The sequence below is a fragment of the Salmo salar genome, chromosome ssa06, assembly GCF_905237065.1.
Source record: "Salmo salar chromosome ssa06, Ssal_v3.1, whole genome shotgun sequence".
In the NCBI taxonomy this organism is placed as follows: Eukaryota; Metazoa; Chordata; class Actinopteri; order Salmoniformes; family Salmonidae; genus Salmo; species Salmo salar.
The window spans coordinates 4,124,207-4,142,862 of record NC_059447.1 but is presented as its reverse complement, the minus strand read 5'-3'; the positions used below and the strand labels follow the sequence as shown (position 1 = coordinate 4,142,862).

The following is an 18,656-nucleotide window of genomic DNA, read 5'->3' as shown; positions in this document are numbered from 1 at the left end:
CTTCCCAAACAGAAGCATGCGTCCCCCCTCTCTTTCTCTCCCTCTCTTTCCCTTTCTCTCTACCTATATTCAAATGCTCTCTCTCTCTCTCTCTTCACCTCTCTTGCTCTCTTGGAATTAGGCTGCTATCCCAAACAGATACATGCACATCCATCCCTCCCTCCCTCTGTTTCTCTCTCTCTCTTTCATCATCTCTCTCTTTCTCCCTCTCTGTCTCGCTCTCTTTCTCTGTCTCTCTCTCATTCATTCTCTCTCTCCTACTAATCACTGTCTAATCTACCTACTAATCATGAGTCCTTTCTGCTTCCTGTGTCCCTGTGTGTGTGTCATCATGTTTCTCAGTCTGCTTGTGAATGTGAAAGGTGATCAGCAGTGACAGAGGTGGATAGGACGACCTGTGTTTGAAACCTTGGTGTGTGGGTGTGCCCCCCTACAGGACGAGTCCACCGCTTAACGAGGTGTGTTCACCTGTCCCTGTAGGAGTGCCAGGTAGGTGAGAGATGAGATAGGTGTGGGTCCCAAATGGCACCCTATTAAAGTGCACTATTTTTGACCAGGGCCCATAGAGCTTTGGTCAGAAGTAGTGCACTATATAGGGAATAGGGTGACATTTGGGAAGCAGAAATTTAAATGGAATGGATAGAATGTATGTATACAATTATTGACAGCTGATTGACAGTCCGTTGGTTGTAGGACACAAGATCTCCATCTGACTGGAACGCTATAAGTGACTTGGTAACCGTGTAGGAAATAAAGATGAATGTTTTCTGTTTCTATGTGCTGATTATCTGCTTTTTCCTCCACATTGGGGTTCTACAGTAAGTGATAACTCAGCAGAGGTGATAGTGGGGTTCAAAGGTTGTCTGTTGTCAGCTGCTGTCAGCCTTCTATGATTGATCTATTGTAGGGGAAGGTATTCTAAGAGGCGTGTGTGTGTGACTGTGTTCAATAGACTGACAAGTGGGTGACAGTGCCGACAGTGAAACACCATTCACCACAAGGGGGCGTGTGACCTGAACAGACATACTGTAAAGAATATTCCTCCTCAGTACAGTAGTCCAGCCTCACAATTCCATTTCTACACTCAAGATCAACTAATCATCGGTAAAAATCAAACATCTTTCTTCTACATCAACTCAGCGTTCTTTTTCCAACATCAGACATTCTCCATTTGCATTACACTTTGTATTCATTTTGTTGCACACTAAATGCATTCATACCTGGATCTAATGGGTGCAGGGATATAGTTGACTATGTATATTTTACCTCAGCAGTGCAACACCCCCCTACTGCAGTGTAAACCTTCTGTATAGGAGGATGGTATCAGTGTTGACCACTAGAGAGCACAACATACTGTCCAGAACCATGTCTACATTAGACCCCATCCTATTGGCTGATGGGGCTTTCCTGTCTGTCTGGGAGGCTAGGGCTGTGTCCCAATAACCTTCCTCAAGAAGTAGCCTATACACTTGTCCTCTTTCCTTCATGGATTTGAAAGGAAATTACCGGAACATTTGTAGGTAGTGAACGGAGGAGGACACAATGGTTGAATAAACGTTGTTTCTACGTCAGTTCAATGAAATTACGTTGAACCAATGTGGAATAGATGTCTGTGCTCAGTAGGAAGAGAGATAATTGGGTCACAACAGAAGAGGTAACCTCACAGCTTTTTACATCAGAGTAAAACCCTCTCATAAATTCACAGAAAATGTTGACTGCTGACTTGATAGTGTATGTTTTCAATTCAAAGACTCCAGCAGGGTTTCCCAAACTTGGTGCTGGGGCCCCCAAGGGGTGCACATTTTGGTTTTTGTCATACCACTACACAGCTGATTCAAATAACCAACTCATCATCAATCTTTGAATATTTGAATCAGCTGTGTAGTGCTGGGACAAACACCAAAACGGAAACATACCGAGTTTGGAAATTGTTGGTTCTATTTCACCCACCAGGTGCTTCCAAGGCAGAGAAAGACCAAGGATGGTGTCTACGGGAGAACAAGAGATCTACAGTATATGGTATGATGACTGAAAACAACTCTCTATGCCACATAGGGTTGCAAAGGGTCTGAAACTTTTCTGTACATTTCTGGAAAAATTCCAGAAATTTTACATGGGAAGTTAAGCCCAGGAATATTGGGAATTTTGCTTAAATTCATCAAAAAAAGTTAGTTTATAACAGTGAACCTTTTTTGTGTCATACACAAGGCAATACGGCAATTCTAGGTCTTGTGGTATATTTTGGTTAAACTATCCCCAATTCAATGGAATTGCAACCCTCTGCATGCGCAGTGCATTCTTCCATCACATGTACAGCTGATTCTCAAGATCTTGCACACTAATGAGATGCCATTGAGCCCACACTACTACACTGTCTGAGCCAAGGACTACATGCTTTCTGGTAAGTTATGATTACAATACTGGGTGGGGTGAATATATTTTTTATGACATACATAATTTTTTGTTAACTAATAAATAGTAGCCTACAGCAAAGTCTGTTTTAATCATTTCTAACTTGTTAACAATTTCTGCTAGTTTGTTTTTGCTACATGTGGGTTTTAGCTTGCTTGAGCCTAACTGAGTGTTAATTCACCCGTTTCCATACATGTTTTATTTTAAAACATTTATCTTACAAAAGGAGTTGTTTAATCTAACTGCTTAACTATTTATCTGTACATGGAATTGTATTTCTTTTTTTAAACTTTTTTCCCTTTTTTTTCCTAATCTTTACAGGAAAATGCCACGGGCACTATCTGATGTGTGGAGACATTTCACTGCAGCTAATGTATAAGGAAAAGCTGTGTACATTTGCAAATACTGTGCCAAATCATATGTGAAGAATGCAACAAAGATGCAGAATCATCTGGCCAAGTGCATAAAGTTCCCTCAGTGCTCACAACAAGCAACCTCTGACTAAAGTCCCTCTACTTCTATTTGAGGTGAAAATGATGAATCAGACACCTTATCGATAGCAACAACTCATGGTCCTCCTGGAATCAAGTTTTTTTGACTCAATGGAGGATGTAGTCAGAGAAATGCTGATGAATGTCTTGCTTGAGCTGTGTATGCAACTGGTTCACCTCTGATGCTCACAGGCAATGTGTATTGAAAGAGATTTCTGGATGTTCTTCACCCAGCATACACCCCTCCAACCAGACATGCTTTATCTACTCATTTGCTGAATTCAGAGTTCAACAGAGTTCAAGTGAAGGTCAAGCAAATCATAGAGACAGCAGACTGTATTGCAATCATCTCTGATGGGTAGTTGAATGTTCATGGGCAAGGAATAATTAACTACATCTCCACCCCTCAACCAGTATTCTACAAGAGCACAGACACAAGGGACAACAGACACACCGGTCTCTACATTGCAGATGAGCTGAAGGCAGTCATCAATGACCTTGGACCACAGAAGGTATTTGCACTGGTGATAGACAATGCTGCGAACATGAAGGCTGCTTGGTCTAAAGTGGAGGAGTCCTACCTTCACACCCATTGGATGTGCTGCTCATGCATTGAATCTGCTCCTCAAGGACATCATGGCACTGAAAACAATGGATACAATCTACAAGAGAGCCAAGGAAATGGTTAGGTATGTGAAGGGTCATCAAGTTATAGCAGCAATCTCCCTCACCAAGCAAAGTGAGAAGAATAAGAGCACCACATTGAAGCTGCCCAGCAACACCCGTTGGGGTGGTGTTGTCATCATGTTTGACAGTCTCCTGGAGGGGAAGGAGTCTCTCCAAGAAATGGCCATATCACAGTCTGCCGATATGGACAGCCCCATCAAGAGGATCCTCCTGGATGATGTATTTTGGGAGAGAGTGATAAGCAGCCTGAAACCTATAGCAGTAGCCATTGCACGGATTGAGGAGACAATGCCATCCTGTCTGATGTTCAGACTCTGCTTGCAGATGTAAGAGAAGAAATCCGTACTGCCCTGCCCACTTCACTGTTGCTCCAAGCAGAGGAAACTTCAGTTCTGAAATACATAAAAAAAGCTTGAAGACTTCTGCCCATACACACTGCAGCATAAATGTTGGACCTCAAGTATGCTGGCAAGAGCATCCTGTCTGGTGCAGAGATCAACAAGGCCTATGGTGTCATCACTACTGTGTCTCGCCACCTTGGCCTGGATGAGGGCAAGATTCTTGGCAGTCTAGCAAAGTACACTTCCAAGCAAGGGCTTTGGGATGGAGATGCAATATGGCAGTCGTGCCAACATATCTCATCAGCCACCTGGTGGAAGGGACTTTGTGGATCTGAGGCTCTTTCCCCTGTTGCCTCCATCATCCTCCAAATCCCACCAACATCAGCTGCCTCAGAGAACAACTGGTCCTTGTTTGGGAACACACACACCAAATCACGCAACAGGCTGACCAATACAAGGGTTGAAAAGTTGGTGGCCATCCAGGCAAATTTGAGGCTTTTTGAGCCTGACAATGAGCCATCCTCAACAAGGTTGGAAAGTGACAGTGAAGATGAGATCTCAGAGTCTGATGTGCAAGAGGTGGACATTAAGGAGGTCCAGGGAGAAGACATGGAAACCTGAGAGGAAGACAACCAAAGCTTTAGTCTAGAAACTATCATTTTACAGATGTATGTTGAAAATGTTTTTGGGAGATGCGATGGATTATTGGGGATCATTCAACATTCCCTTTCTTTTGTTGTTCAGTGAAATCATCCCATGTGAAGCGTCAACTCTTCACATTCAATTTAATTAAAGTTAAATTTTTTGTTTCTATTGGAAGGATTTAATCATTTGCAATTATGTCTACTTATGATTGTCACGATCTTCACCTTCATCTGAAGATATTTCGAAATCATTATCTGACCAATACGCAGCGGCTTGCGTGCTCCACATCATTTTATTTAAATTATGATGGACACGGACAAAACAATAAACAACTAGCCAGTTTCACAGGCTATGTACTTACATACAGCAGTGTGAAATAAACCAACCCACAAAACCCAGGTGACAAACACACTCCTAATATATGACTCCCAATCAGGAACAACGATAACCAGCTGTCCCTGATCGGGAGCCACACAGACCAACATAGAAACAGAAACACCAGAAAAACACATACAACACAGAACTTCTGCCACGTCCTGACCAAAAATACTAAATAACTACTCCCTCTGCTGGTCAGGACGTGACAATGATAAGGTAAAAGGTTTATGTTTCTGCCTCCATATGATATGATAAATATATCCAATGCAAAAAAACATCTACATTTAAACGGTATTAAAATTAATTTGCATATATTCCCGTTAATTCCCATATATTCCTGTTAATTCCCACGGAAAGTTTCCACTTCTGAATATTCCCCAAAATATGCAACCCTAATGCCACCCAAAATGTTATTTTCCCTCCAGGATGGGATGAATTCCTAGAACATTATTCTAGAACATTATGCTCAGTGTTCTGTTCCCAGTAGAATCCGTTAGAATGTTCAACAAAGAATTCCTCAAAGGGGATTTGAGGACAAACCACAGAAATAGAATGAGAAAATCATGGAAACATTTAAAAACAATATGCTACTTTTCTTATCTATAAAATGTCTTGGATAATTAACTAAATTCATTTTTATCACTTTATACATTTATTTGGGGATTCCACCCTGTAAATGTAATTTGCTTGATGACGGGCGAGTGGGGAAGGAGAGTTTAATTTGATAAAAGTGCATTGCTGTTCACTTTCCCTCACGTCGTCACCTCTCCTCATTTACCTTTGACCTTTTTCAAAAGGAGTTGAGAGAGGATGGAGGAGAGAGGTGAGCAAATCTAATTGAGAAAAGGCCCTCGATGAAAGGTGGATTTCGAGGAGAGGAGGACACTCTTTAGTAGGAGGCCTACTAACAAATTACCACTTGACCACTTGCCCACTTGACCACTTATCGGTTTCCAGATCACGGGGGAGAGAGGACAGAAGATGTTCTTTTGACCAAACGAGAATCTCCCGATCCCCTCCGTGTTCCTAGACCCGCGAATAGCAACATAGACAAGGAGGCGATAGCAGAGATTTACTTGTTGTTGCCTTCCCATTGTGGAAGGATACGACACATTACAATTTTCATGTGGCACGAGAGTGTGTCAAATGTCGGAGCGCACTACAAGGAGGAACCCCTTTTGTGACGAAATACAGCATTGCGACACTGTGCTACGCTCTGTAGTGTCCTTCTATGTAGGATCTGTCTTTCTAGGGTCCGTCTCTGTAGGGTCCGTCTCTGTAGGATCCGTCTCTGTAGGATCCGTCTCTGTAGGATCTGTCTCTGTAGGGTCTGTCTCTGTAGGGTCTGTCTCTGTAGGGTCTGTCTCTGTAGGGTCCGTCTCTGTAGGGTCCGTCTCTGTAGGGTCCGTCTCTGTAGGGTCCGTCTCTGTAGGGTCCGTCTCTGTAGGGTCCGTCTCTGTATGATCCGTCTCCGTCTCTGTAGGGTCCGTCTCTGTAGGGTCCGTCTCTGTAGGGTCCGTCTCTGTAGGGTCCGTCTCTGTAGGGTCCGTCTCTGTAGGGTCTGTCTCTGTAGGGTCTGTCTCTGTAGGGTCCATCTCTGTAGGGTCTGTCTCTGTAGGGTCCGTCTCTGTAGGGTCTGTCTCTGTAGGGTCCGTTTCTGTAGGGTCCGTCTCTGTAGGGTCTGTCTCTGTAGGGTCCGTCTCTGTAGGGTCTGTCTCTGTAGGGTCTGTCTCTGTAGAGTCTGTCTCTGTAGAGTCGTCTCTGTAGGGTATAAATTGGCCTTTAAGGTAGAACATGGTGCCTAACTAACTAACTAACTAACTAACTAACTAACTAACTAACTAACTAACTAACTAACTAACTAACTAACTAACCACAGATCTAGAATCTAGGAAGTGATTGATTGAACTCATCCAGGACCATTAGCTAGGAGACAACTACTCCTGATGGGACACTGGTTAGGAAGGAGGGGGGGAAGAGGAAACAGAAAGCAGTTTTCTCCCTTGAGGCCCCCCACCAGCCCATCTGTCATTTGCCAGAATTGCCCTATGGCCAGTCTGTTTCTGCTGATGGGACACTTGCTAGGGAAGGAGGGGGAGGGGGAAGGTCAGACAGACAGACAGTGATAAAATAGGCAGTCCAGTCTCAAAGATGTGTCTGCTAAGCTCTGAAGACCTGAGATGAGAACTAGGCCTGTGTGTGTAATTGTTTTACTGGGTTTTATAGTAAAAACATGTTGAAAAATACTAAGGGCTGATCCTTGTGGACCATGAATAACGGGGCACCAGTAGAGAGCTATAGGAGCCAGTGGACAAGGTTCAGCCACCACAGGTCTGTGCAGCAAGAACAAGTCCAAGTGTCTTCAGAAGAGGTTTATTCAGATAACGGGTTCACAACACCCAACTCTGAGAGTACTGACTAACGGGTTCACAGCACCCAACTCTGAGAGTACTGACTAACGGGTTCACCACACCCAACTCTGAGAGTACTGACTAACGGGTTCACAACACCCAACTCTGAGAGTACTGACTAACGGGTTCACAACACCCAACTCTGAGAGTACTGACTAACAGGTTCACAGCACCCAACTCTGAGAGTACTGACTAACGGGTTCACAGCACCCAACTCTGAGAGTACTGACTAACAGGTTCACAACACCCAACTCTGAGAGTACTGACTAACGGTTTCACAACACCCAACTCTGAGAGTACTGACTAACGGGTTCACAACACCCAACTCTGAGAGTACTGACTAACGGGTTCACAACACCCAACTCTGAGAGTACTGACTAACGGGTTCACAGCACCCAACTCTGAGAGTACTGACTAACGGGTTCACAACACCCAACTCTGAGAGTACTGACTAACGGGTTCACAGCACCCAACTCTGAGAGTACTGACTAACGGGTTCACAGCACCCAACTCTGAGAGTACTGACTAACGGGTTCACAGCACCCAACTCTGAGAGTACTGACTAACGGGTTCACAACACCCAACTCTGAGAGTACTGACTAACGGGTTCACCACACCCAACTCTGAGAGTACTGACTAACGGGTTCACAACACCCAACTCTGAGAGTACTGACTAACGGGTTCACAACACCCAACTCTGAGAGTACTGACTAACGGGTTCACAGCACCCAACTCTGAGAGTACTGACTAACGGGTTCACAGCACCCAACTCTGAGAGTACTGACTAACGGGTTCACAACACCCAACTCTGAGAGTACTGACTAACGGGTTCACAACACCCAACTCTGAGAGTACTGACTAACGGGTTCACAACACCCAACTCTGAGAGTACTGACTAACGGGTTCACAACACCCAACTCTGAGAGTACTGACTAACGGGTTCACAACACCCAACTCTGAGAGTACTGACTAACGGGTTCACAACACCCAACTCTGAGAGTACTGACTAACGGGTTCACAACACCCAACTCTGAGAGTACTGACTTGCTGACAGTGAAGAGTACTGGCATATACTGCTATGACATGACATAACTCTATACTGCTATGACATGATATAACTCTATACTGCTATGACATAATATAACTCTATACTGCTATGACATGATATAACTCTATACTGCTATGACATGATATAACTCTATACTACTATAACATGACATAACTCTATACTGCTATGACATGACATAACTCTATACTGCTATGACATATAACTCTATATTACTATAACATGACATAACTCTATACTGCTATAACATGATATAACCCTATACTGCTATGACATGACATAACTCTATACTGCTATGACATGCTATAACATAACAGGCTATCATAGAGAAATACACTTACAGGACAAAGGCCCAGTTACTGGTAAGCATATGACACATCTACACTAATGAATGACATAGAAAGTAACTGAAACGTGACTGTAATGTAACCAAGGTCTGTGCATGTGCACGAGGCCACGACGTGGAATAGTAACTGCCAGGAGGAAGGCACAGGCTACATCAGGCTACATGCTACATAAGGCTGAATACAGTACATGAGGCTACATAACAGTTGTAAATGTCCATAAACACAGCTATTAAAGGTACTATGTACAGTATCTAACCAAACAATATTAACACTATTAACAGAATAATATAGAGGAGAAATGATATATATTTAATCAAATAAATATGACTAGTATTTTTGGGGGCTATTATGCCCAGCTCACCAGTCTCCTTGATGATGCGAGGCCTCTTCTATTGGTAAGTCCGCCACTGCGCTCGTCTCTCAACCGAGTTGGTTGAGTGCAGGCAGAATTGTCATGCTTTTCTGACATAAGACCAAAATCCAGCGGTAGCCAGAGCAGTAGACCAGACCAAACCAGACCAGTCCAAGTAGGCCAGACCTTGACCTGGCAGGAGGTCAAAACCAACAGACTACAGGCCACCAGCTGAGCTGGATGCTTTTTATACCTCATAAACCTTCTGTCACCTCTTTTCTCAACCTTTATCCCCAGGGGCGGCTTGGGACCAAAAATCAGCCCTTGCTTTTCTAACACACCGGCCCATTTCTGTTCCTTAAGACTCCATTATCAGCCAGATAATTATAATTTTACACAAAAAAAACAAAAAACAAGTTAGACAGGCTCAGTGGCCCAAAAAATGGACCAGGCAGGCCAGTCCACCGAGGGTGACCACATGTCTTGGATTGTGTGGGACAGCCCTGCATTTTGGACCGAATAAATCATGTAGGCTACACTGTCCCGCGAATGTCCCGCAAAATCATAAATTTGTCCCGCATTTGGGTATTTTAAATGCGGTCACCCTAGTAAGTACAACCCTATTTCGCCCATCCTTTCTCTCCCCTTTCTCTCACTACTATGCTTTGTTAAATAGCAAGAGGCAGACATCTCATGGCTCCTTCCCTCTCAATGGCAAATGAATTAGGATTGTGTCCCAAATGGCGTCCTACTCCCCATGATCAAGGCCCATAGGCTGCCTATCAAAACTCCTGCCCTCCTTAATTGCCAATTAACGACTAGCTCATGAGAGGGGATTCAAACTGTGTTCTAATCGTCTCAGTCCCACAATATAAGTACAATGAGTAGAATGAGGCTTCTTATTACGCAAGGGGCTGCCACGGCCAGCTGGCTATTCTTGAGCTTCACTTTACCAGGCAGGTTGACTGCTCTGCTGGCGCGTGGATAGTTACAGTAACATGGGAGAGATGTGGCCAGCGTGCATTGCACCCCGGGCGGTTGAGACCTCGCACGAGCTTCGCCTGCCTTGACTTGCTTTGGTCCACAAACTCTCTCTCTCTCTCTGTGTCTCTCTCTCTCGCTCTCTCTCTCTGTCCACTTGCATCTGTTGTATGAGACTGAAAACATGCTCTCCCATGAGAACGAACAGACGCGGCTGTTACAGTTTTTCTCAATTGCTAAAACACAATTTCTGAAAGCTTGCTCCATTTCCTGAAAACATTAAACACAAAACCTCATCTTCAAGCACTATTTACATAACCTCTGACTCCTCTCGCAAAATGAAACATTCGCCTCAAAACAGTTTTACCTGTGTTCAAAATAAAACACTGCTCTCAAATCATAAACAAAGTGATCAAAATGATATACACTCTCAAGCAGTCAGGAAACAATACACCGAAAAATAGAAAACACATCGTTCAAAACATACAATTCTCAGGGAGAAGTAAATTTGTAATCTAAAAAAAGATTCATATTTTTCCGTCATTGTCTTTTGATGAACAAAAACATGTTCTATCATAGTAGCTCAAAATGAATTAGAAATTACTACTCTACTCTATTACTACTCAAAATTGCTCTTTGCAATTCTGTTTTTTGTTCTTCCTCCTCCTTGTACCCCTATTTTTACAGTACTGTACCCTGCATCTCACAAACTTGTCCTTTGTCTCTGTGATACTGTAATTCTTGTTCTTTGTTGATATGAACCTGCAACCAGTCAAAATCTATTGAGCAGTCAGTACTGTTAATAAATGGAAAGCACAATGTTCAGGGCCATACAATTTGTCCATTGTACAGTATACAGCTTACAATGCACTGTACTACAGTTTACAATACTAAAAGGGACAAAAATCAAAGGAGTAAACGTGATCAATGTGCTTCTTCTTGTCTTTGGGCTGGGTCAGGCCAGAGCACTTCGTCCACATCACAAGCAATATTGTCCCTCCTGAGGCAACGGGGGAAGAAGCCTCTTGTGTGCTGTATCCAGCCCTGACATGATTCCTCACCTATATCACCACAGGCTAAATCCATGTCTTGCAGCCTATTTACTCTGGTGTAGGGTTGTCTATCATACACTTTCCATCTCCAAGAGGAGAAAAACTCCTCAATCGGATTCAGGAATGGCGAGTATGGAGGGAGGTACAAGTTCATAAACTGCCCATTGATGTTAAACCATTCCCTTACCTGAGCAGCTCGGTGGAAACTGACATTGTCCCACACTATCACATAGGTGGGAATGGGATTCTCATTTAGCTCTCGACCCTGCTGCTCTTGAACCTGCTGCTCAAATAAAATATCTCTTAGATTGGGAATACATGTTAGAAGGTGCTGGGTGTTATATGGCCCGAGTGTAACATGGTGATGTAGAACACCATGGTTGCTGATAGCAGCACAGATTGTGGCATTGCCACCTCGTTGACCAGGGACTTCAACAATGGCCCGCTGTCCAATCATGTTTCGGCCTCTCCTTCTCCTCTTTGTTAGATTGAAGCCTGCTTCATCGACAAAGATGAACTCATGGGGTCTGTCCAAGGATTCCAAGTCAAATATTGTCAGTGTAGAAATACAATATACTGTATGTAGGATTTTGTAAGTCGTACAGAGACAGTGCTACACTGTAGAGTACAATTAGGCCTACTGTATGCACTTCTGATTCACATACATTGTATGTACTGAAGAGTGATGTCATTCACATAGTATGTGTTAGTACTGTAGACAATCTGGATTACAGTAAATGTTTCTGAATGTACACTTACTTGCACATACTGAGCTCGCAGTTCTTTCACCCTTGGTGAGTTGCGCTCAAAAGGTACTCTGTATACTTGTTTCACTCGCATCCTGTTACGATGGAGGACACGGTCAATTGTGGAAATGCTCACACTGTCGATTCCCTGGAAGTGTGTGTTGTCTTGTATCACTCGTTCCTGGATTTCTCTGAGTCGTATTGCATTATCTTGAAGGACCATGCCAACTATAACGGCCTCTTGCTCCCGAGTGAATATAGCTGTCCTTCCACCTGCATGTGGCAGCCTTGCAATTCTACAAAAAGTAGTTGTGCAGTTACAAAACATATTCATGCAGTACAATACATACAGTGATTAACTTTACAAATGTCTATTAAAACAGCTGCATATAGTGTAGTACAGTAAATTTGCAATTACAAAAATACAGTAGTATACTGTACCTGTTCTCTTCTCTGAATGTCTTTACTATGGTGGACACAGAAAATCGGCTCAAATTGGGTTGCACTCTAAGTCCTGCTTCCCTCATTGTCAGTCCATGGACAAGAACATGGTCTATAACTGTTGCTCGAATTTCATCAGATATTTCCACTCTTTGTCTTCCTCTTCGTCCTCCTCTTCCTCTTTCTTGCCCTCCTCCTCTTCCTCCTCGTTGCCCACCTGGCATACACACTCGTCCTCGTCCTCTCACATTGTTTCTTCTATCCATTCTCAGACTTTCTCCTTCCCACCTTCAACAACCTGTTTGCTCTCTGAACTGGCTTATATTGGTTGTGTCGCATCATTTGAAACAGGTTAAATCCATTTTGAGTGGTTGTGTTCAACCAATGACATGTGTTCTCTATTTGTATTTGATTGTTGCCACTTGTGTTTACCAGTATGGATGACATGTGCATTAGAGTGCAGAATGGGTTTTGAGAAAGAGAACGTGTTTAGAGTTTTGCTGAAAAGTCTAAGTGAGATCTGAAAATTGTGTTTTACCATGTGAAATGGTTTAAGGTATTGACAACAGACTGCATAATTAGCTAAATGAGTCCAGGCAACTGAGAACTTTGTTCAGCCAATGGGTTTTACTGTTTTAGCAATTGAGAAAAACTGTATTATAAGAAAGGAAACAATAAAAAGTAATTAAGATTGTGTGCGGGGCCAATGAAAAGATCCAGATATTTTTGAACAGAAGGGTTTGCTCAACATAAAACCTCCACGTGTCCTCCAGATTAGAAAATGCGCTAGTTGAGCTGAGTTTCCCGCCCCCAGCTAGCTACTGTTGCAGCCAGGCAGCAATCTCGCTATCATTGATTTGATGCGGAATGAATGCTGACACATCTCCACACTCAGCGAAGGAACAGCGCAGCACGTCGACGCGTCAACTGTTGGACAGAGTGAAGCGTTAAAGTTATCCCGCGGGGCCCGGATCGTTGTTGTTGTGGGGAAAAAAACAACTGAGCCAGCAGTCACGGGAGCTAATTATTTGGATGCTATGCCCTTTTCGAAAGGAGGAGGACGAGAACTCGAGCGTTTTGATGGACTCTCGTTAATTTACTGGTAAGGGAGAACTGGAGAGAGATGACAACACTAGAGTTTGTGTTGTGACACCATTATGTGTCACTTTTGGGTTGAGGTAGCCCTATAGGACGCCGCGCCCTATATATGGCTACTAGGGTTGATGAAGTTAAAAAACATGAGCTTGTCTGTTACTTAGGCTACTAGCCCACTGTTGTTATGCCGAAAGGAGGACGAGGACGAGAGTTTGAGCGTTTTGATGGACTCTCGCTTATCTATTGGTAAGAGAGGACTGGAGAGAGATGACCGCAGAGTTTGTGTTCATCATGTGTCACTTTGTGAAGAAGTTCAAAAACATAAGCTTGTCTGTCACCTACTAGGCTCCTTGCTTTTGCTATGTCATGCGCTTTGGGCATGGTCTGGCTCTAGCCTTGTTCTCTGGCTGGTTTGGATTGGGACTATTCGTGACCGATATCACGCATGTGTTGATACTTTGAGAAACTTTTACGGGATTATTAAACATACCTGTTTCAATGTTTTCACGGGAGTGTTGTTGCTCAGTGTGCTTCCCACTCTTGTTTTGAGCCACAGACTTTTGGAGAGTTGCGTGCGTCAGCGGGTTTGTATGCCCGGCACTGATTTATAACGGTACAGACATCATGTGCTAAACATGCAAGATATACATGATACAAAGTTGTTACAGTTTGCTTCATATAGAGTGTCATTGTTTATTATGAATGCCGCTTCTATTTATTTAATTTTCGATGACTCGGTAAACCTAATGAATTGCGCACAGCAGTAACGCATAATCGGGCTGTCCTATATCCAGATTTATCAACGGAAGCCCATGAGGATACTAGTCATAATATTGCTGAACAAATCCAACCCATATCCAGGCTACAATAGATAGTTATATAACGTGTCTCTGGCACTGCTGTGTGAACCACCGCTGCCCGTCACGCATCTCCATGGCGCAGCGCGGGTAAGGCTTTCTCTTGGTATACATATGTGTCTTGGTAATGTAGCCTATACTGTGACTCCAGATAAACTAGATTACATGTTTTTGTCTTCATGCAACATGTGAGCGTTTGCGCAACCCTTCAAATGTACAGTTAGTAACCTCGAGGCGGACGCGATGGCGCGTGAATAGGTTTGTGCACAGTGTTTGTTTGCAGAGATGGAGCGAGAGAGGGATGGAGAGAGAGAAATAGAGGTAGAGTAGAAAGAAAGAGATAGGGAATGGGAGATAATGGAAGAGTTGTAGAGAGAGAGGGAGAGGGGGTGTAGAGGTAGAGAGCAGGGTGCGGTGTGTTGACGGCCCTGCCAGGGGAGGAGTCACTCTCTCTGCCTGGTGACTTGCAGCTAAATTTAGGAGCTGACAGGACAGGACAGGGTTGACAGTAGTACAGGGTAAGCAAGGACCACTTAATAAGCATAGGACCAGCCGTGGGAGGTACTATAGCAGCCTAACACACACACACACGCTGCTGTCCCTTGGATGACTGTCTGTTCTATCTGCCTCTCTCTCTGTCTCTCTCTCTGTCTCTGTCTCTGTCTGTCTATATGTCTGCCTCTCAATCTCTCTTTGTTGACTGTTCTCTCCCTCTCCCTCCCTCTCTCTAACTCTCCCTATTTCTCTCTTTCGATCCCTCCCTCCCTCACTCCCTCCCTCTCACACACACAAATACACCCTCCCCCAGGAGTGTTCACTCCCTCCCTGTGCGGCCACAGCACCACTCGTACTCCATCAGCCATGTCCTCCGTCACCTTACCTGAACTCTGGGATTACTTTATAATGTACATGACCGGAGTGAAAGAGTTTAATCCACATACCCGGGAACTTGACCTGAGAATGTTCCCTGTGAGGATGACCAGTACCTGTCAGAACAGTAGAAGGTAGGTGTTATGTTGTAATGATCAGTACCTGTCAGAACAGTAGAAGGTAGGTGTTATGTTGTAATGATCAGTACAGAACAGTAGAAGGTAGGTGTTATGTTGTAATGATCAGTACCTGTCAGAACAGTAGAAGGTAGGTGTTATGTTGTAATGATCAGTACCTGTCAGAACAGTAGAAGGTAGGTGTTATGTTGTAATGATCAGTACCTGTCAGAACAGTAGAAGGTAGGTGTTATGTTGTAATGATCAGTACAGAACAGTAGAAGGTAGGTGTTATGTTGTAATGATCAGTACCTGTCAGAACAGTAGAAGGTAGGTGTTATGTTGTAATGATCAGTACAGAACAGTAGAAGGTAGGTGTTATGTTGTAATGATCAGTACAGAACAGTAGAAGGTAGGTGTTATGTTGTAATGATCAGTACCTGTCAGAACAGTAGAAGGTAGGTGTTATGTTGTAATGATCAGTACCTGTCAGAACAGTAGAAGGTAGGTGTTATGTTGTAATGATCAGTACAGAACAGTAGAAGGTAGGTGTTATGTTGTAATGATCAGTACCTGTCAGAACAGTAGAAGGTAGGTGTTATGTTGTAATGATCAGTACAGAACAGTAGAAGGTAGGTGTTATGTTGTAATGATCAGTACAGAACAGTAGAAGGTAGGTGTTATGTTGTAATGATCAGTACCTGTCAGAACAGTAGAAGGTAGGTGTTATGTTGTAATGATCAGTACCTGTCAGAACAGTAGAAGGTAGGTGTTATGTTGTAATGATCAGTACCTGTCAGAACAGTAGAAGGTAGGTGTTATGTTGTAATGATCAGTACAGAACAGTAGAAGGTAGGTGTTATGTTGTAATGATCAGTACCTGTCAGAACAGTAGAAGGTAGGTGTTATGTTGTAATGATCAGTACCTGTCAGAACAGTAGAAGGTAGGTGTTATGTTGTAATGATCAGTACAGAACAGTAGAAGGTAGGTGTTATGTTGTAATGATCAGTACCTGTCAGAACAGTAGAAGGTAGGTGTTATGTTGTAATGATCAGTACAGAACAGTAGAAGGTAGGTGTTATGTTGTAATGATCAGTACAGAACAGTAGAAGGTAGGTGTTATGTTGTAATGATCAGTACAGAACAGTAGAAGGTAGGTGTTATGTTGTAATGATCAGTACAGAACAGTAGAAGGTAGGTGTTATGTTGTAATGATCAGTACCTGTCAGAACAGTAGAAGGTAGGTGTTATGTTGTAATGATCAGTACAGAACAGTAGAAGGTAGGTGTTATGTTGTAATGATCAGTACAGAACAGTAGAAGGTAGGTGTTATGTTGTAATGATCAGTACCTGTCAGAACAGTAGAAGGTAGGTGTTATGTTGTAATGATCAGTACAGAACAGTAGAAGGTAGGTGTTATGTTGTAATGATCAGTACCTGTCAGAACAGTAGAAGGTAGGTGTTATGTTGTAATGATCAGTACAGAACAGTAGAAGGTAGGTGTTATGTTGTAATGATCAGTACCTGTCAGAACAGTAGAAGGTAGGTGTTATGTTGTAATGATCAGTACAGAACAGTAGAAGGTAGGTGTTATGTTGTAATGATCAGTACCTGTCAGAACAGTAGAAGGTAGGTGTTATGTTGTAATGATCAGTACAGAACAGTAGAAGGTAGGTGTTATGTTGTAATGATCAGTACCTGTCAGAACAGTAGAAGGTAGGTGTTATGTTGTAATGATCAGTACCTGTCAGAACAGTAGAAGGTAGGTGTTATGTTGTAATGATCAGTACAGAACAGTAGAAGGTAGGTGTTATGTTGTAATGATCAGTACAGAACAGTAGAAGGTAGGTGTTATGTTGTAATGATCAGTACAGAACAGTAGAAGGTAGGTGTTATGTTGTAATGATCAGTACAGAACAGTAGAAGGTAGGTGTTATGTTGTAATGATCAGTACCTGTCAGAACAGTAGAAGGTAGGTGTTATGTTGTAATGATCAGTACAGAACAGTAGAAGGTAGGTGTTATGTTGTAATGATCAGTACCTGTCAGAACAGTAGAAGGTAGGTGTTATGTTGTAATGATCAGTACCTGTCAGAACAGTAGAAGGTAGGTGTTATGTTGTAATGATCAGTACAGAACAGTAGAAGGTAGGTGTTATGTTGTAATGATCAGTACAGAACAGTAGAAGGTAGGTGTTATGTTGTAATGATCAGTACCTGTCAGAACAGTAGAAGGTAGGTGTTATGTTGTAATGATCAGTACCTGTCAGAACAGTAGAAGGTAGGTGTTATGTTGTAATGATCAGTACAGAACAGTAGAAGGTAGGTGTTATGTTGTAATGATCAGTACAGAACAGTAGAAGGTAGGTGTTATGTTGTAATGATCAGTACAGAACAGTAGAAGGTAGGTGTTATGTTGTAATGATCAGTACAGAACAGTAGAAGGTAGGTGTTATGTTGTAATGATCAGTACAGAACAGTAGAAGGTAGGTGTTATGTTGTAATGATCAGTACAGAACAGTAGAAGGTAGGTGTTATGTTGTAATGATCAGTACCTGTCAGAACAGTAGAAGGTAGGTGTTATGTTGTAATGATCAGTACAGAACAGTAGAAGGTAGGTGTTATGTTGTAATGATCAGTACCTGTCAGAACAGTAGAAGGTAGGTGTTATGTTGTAATGATCAGTACAGAACAGTAGAAGGTAGGTGTTATGTTGTAATGATCAGTACAGAACAGTAGAAGGTAGGTGTTATGTTGTAATGATCAGTACCTGTCAGAACAGTAGAAGGTAGGTGTTATGTTGTAATGATCAGTACAGAACAGTAGAAGGTAGGTGTTATGTTGTAATGATCAGTACAGAACAGTAGAAGGTAGGTGTTATGTTGTAATGATCAGTACAGAACAGTAGAAGGTAGGTGTTATGTTGTAATGATCAGTACAGAACAGTAGAAGGTAGGTGTTATGTTGTAATGATCAGTACCTGTCAGAACAGTAGAAGGTAGGTGTTATGTTGTAATGATCAGTACAGAACAGTAGAAGGTAGGTGTTATGTTGTAATGATCAGTACCTGTCAGAACAGTAGAAGGTAGGTGTTATGTTGTAATGATCAGTACCTGTCAGAACAGTAGAAGGTAGGTGTTATGTTGTAATGATCAGTACCTGTCAGAACAGTAGAAGGTAGGTGTTATGTTGTAATGATCAGTACAGAACAGTAGAAGGTAGGTGTTATGTTGTAATGATCAGTACCTGTCAGAACAGTAGAAGGTAGGTGTTATGTTGTAATGATCAGTACAGAACAGTAGAAGGTAGGTGTTATGTTGTAATGATCAGTACCTGTCAGAACAGTAGAAGGTAGGTGTTATGTTGTAA

At 42.7% G+C, this 18,656-nt stretch overlaps 1 protein-coding gene across 5 annotated transcripts in view; it reads left to right on the top strand.

Annotated features, from left to right (window-relative positions):
• Window positions 1-317: 317 nt before the first annotated feature.
• The window catches only part of LOC106606366 (syntaxin-binding protein 4), a 170,822-nt gene continuing 152,483 nt past the window's right edge, over window positions 318-18,656 (top strand). For 3 of the 5 annotated variants that reach the window (XM_045719565.1, XM_045719564.1, XM_045719566.1), the window contains exon 1: window positions 15,116-15,306. In XM_045719565.1, the coding sequence (XP_045575521.1) occupies window positions 15,164-15,306 (143 nt within the window). In that variant the 5' untranslated portion in view covers window positions 15,116-15,163. Of the gene's footprint in view, window positions 490-1,953; window positions 2,020-13,140; window positions 13,453-15,115; window positions 15,307-18,656 lie in introns of those variants that run through there. The other 2 variants (XM_045719569.1, XM_045719567.1) reach the window with 2 other exon arrangements.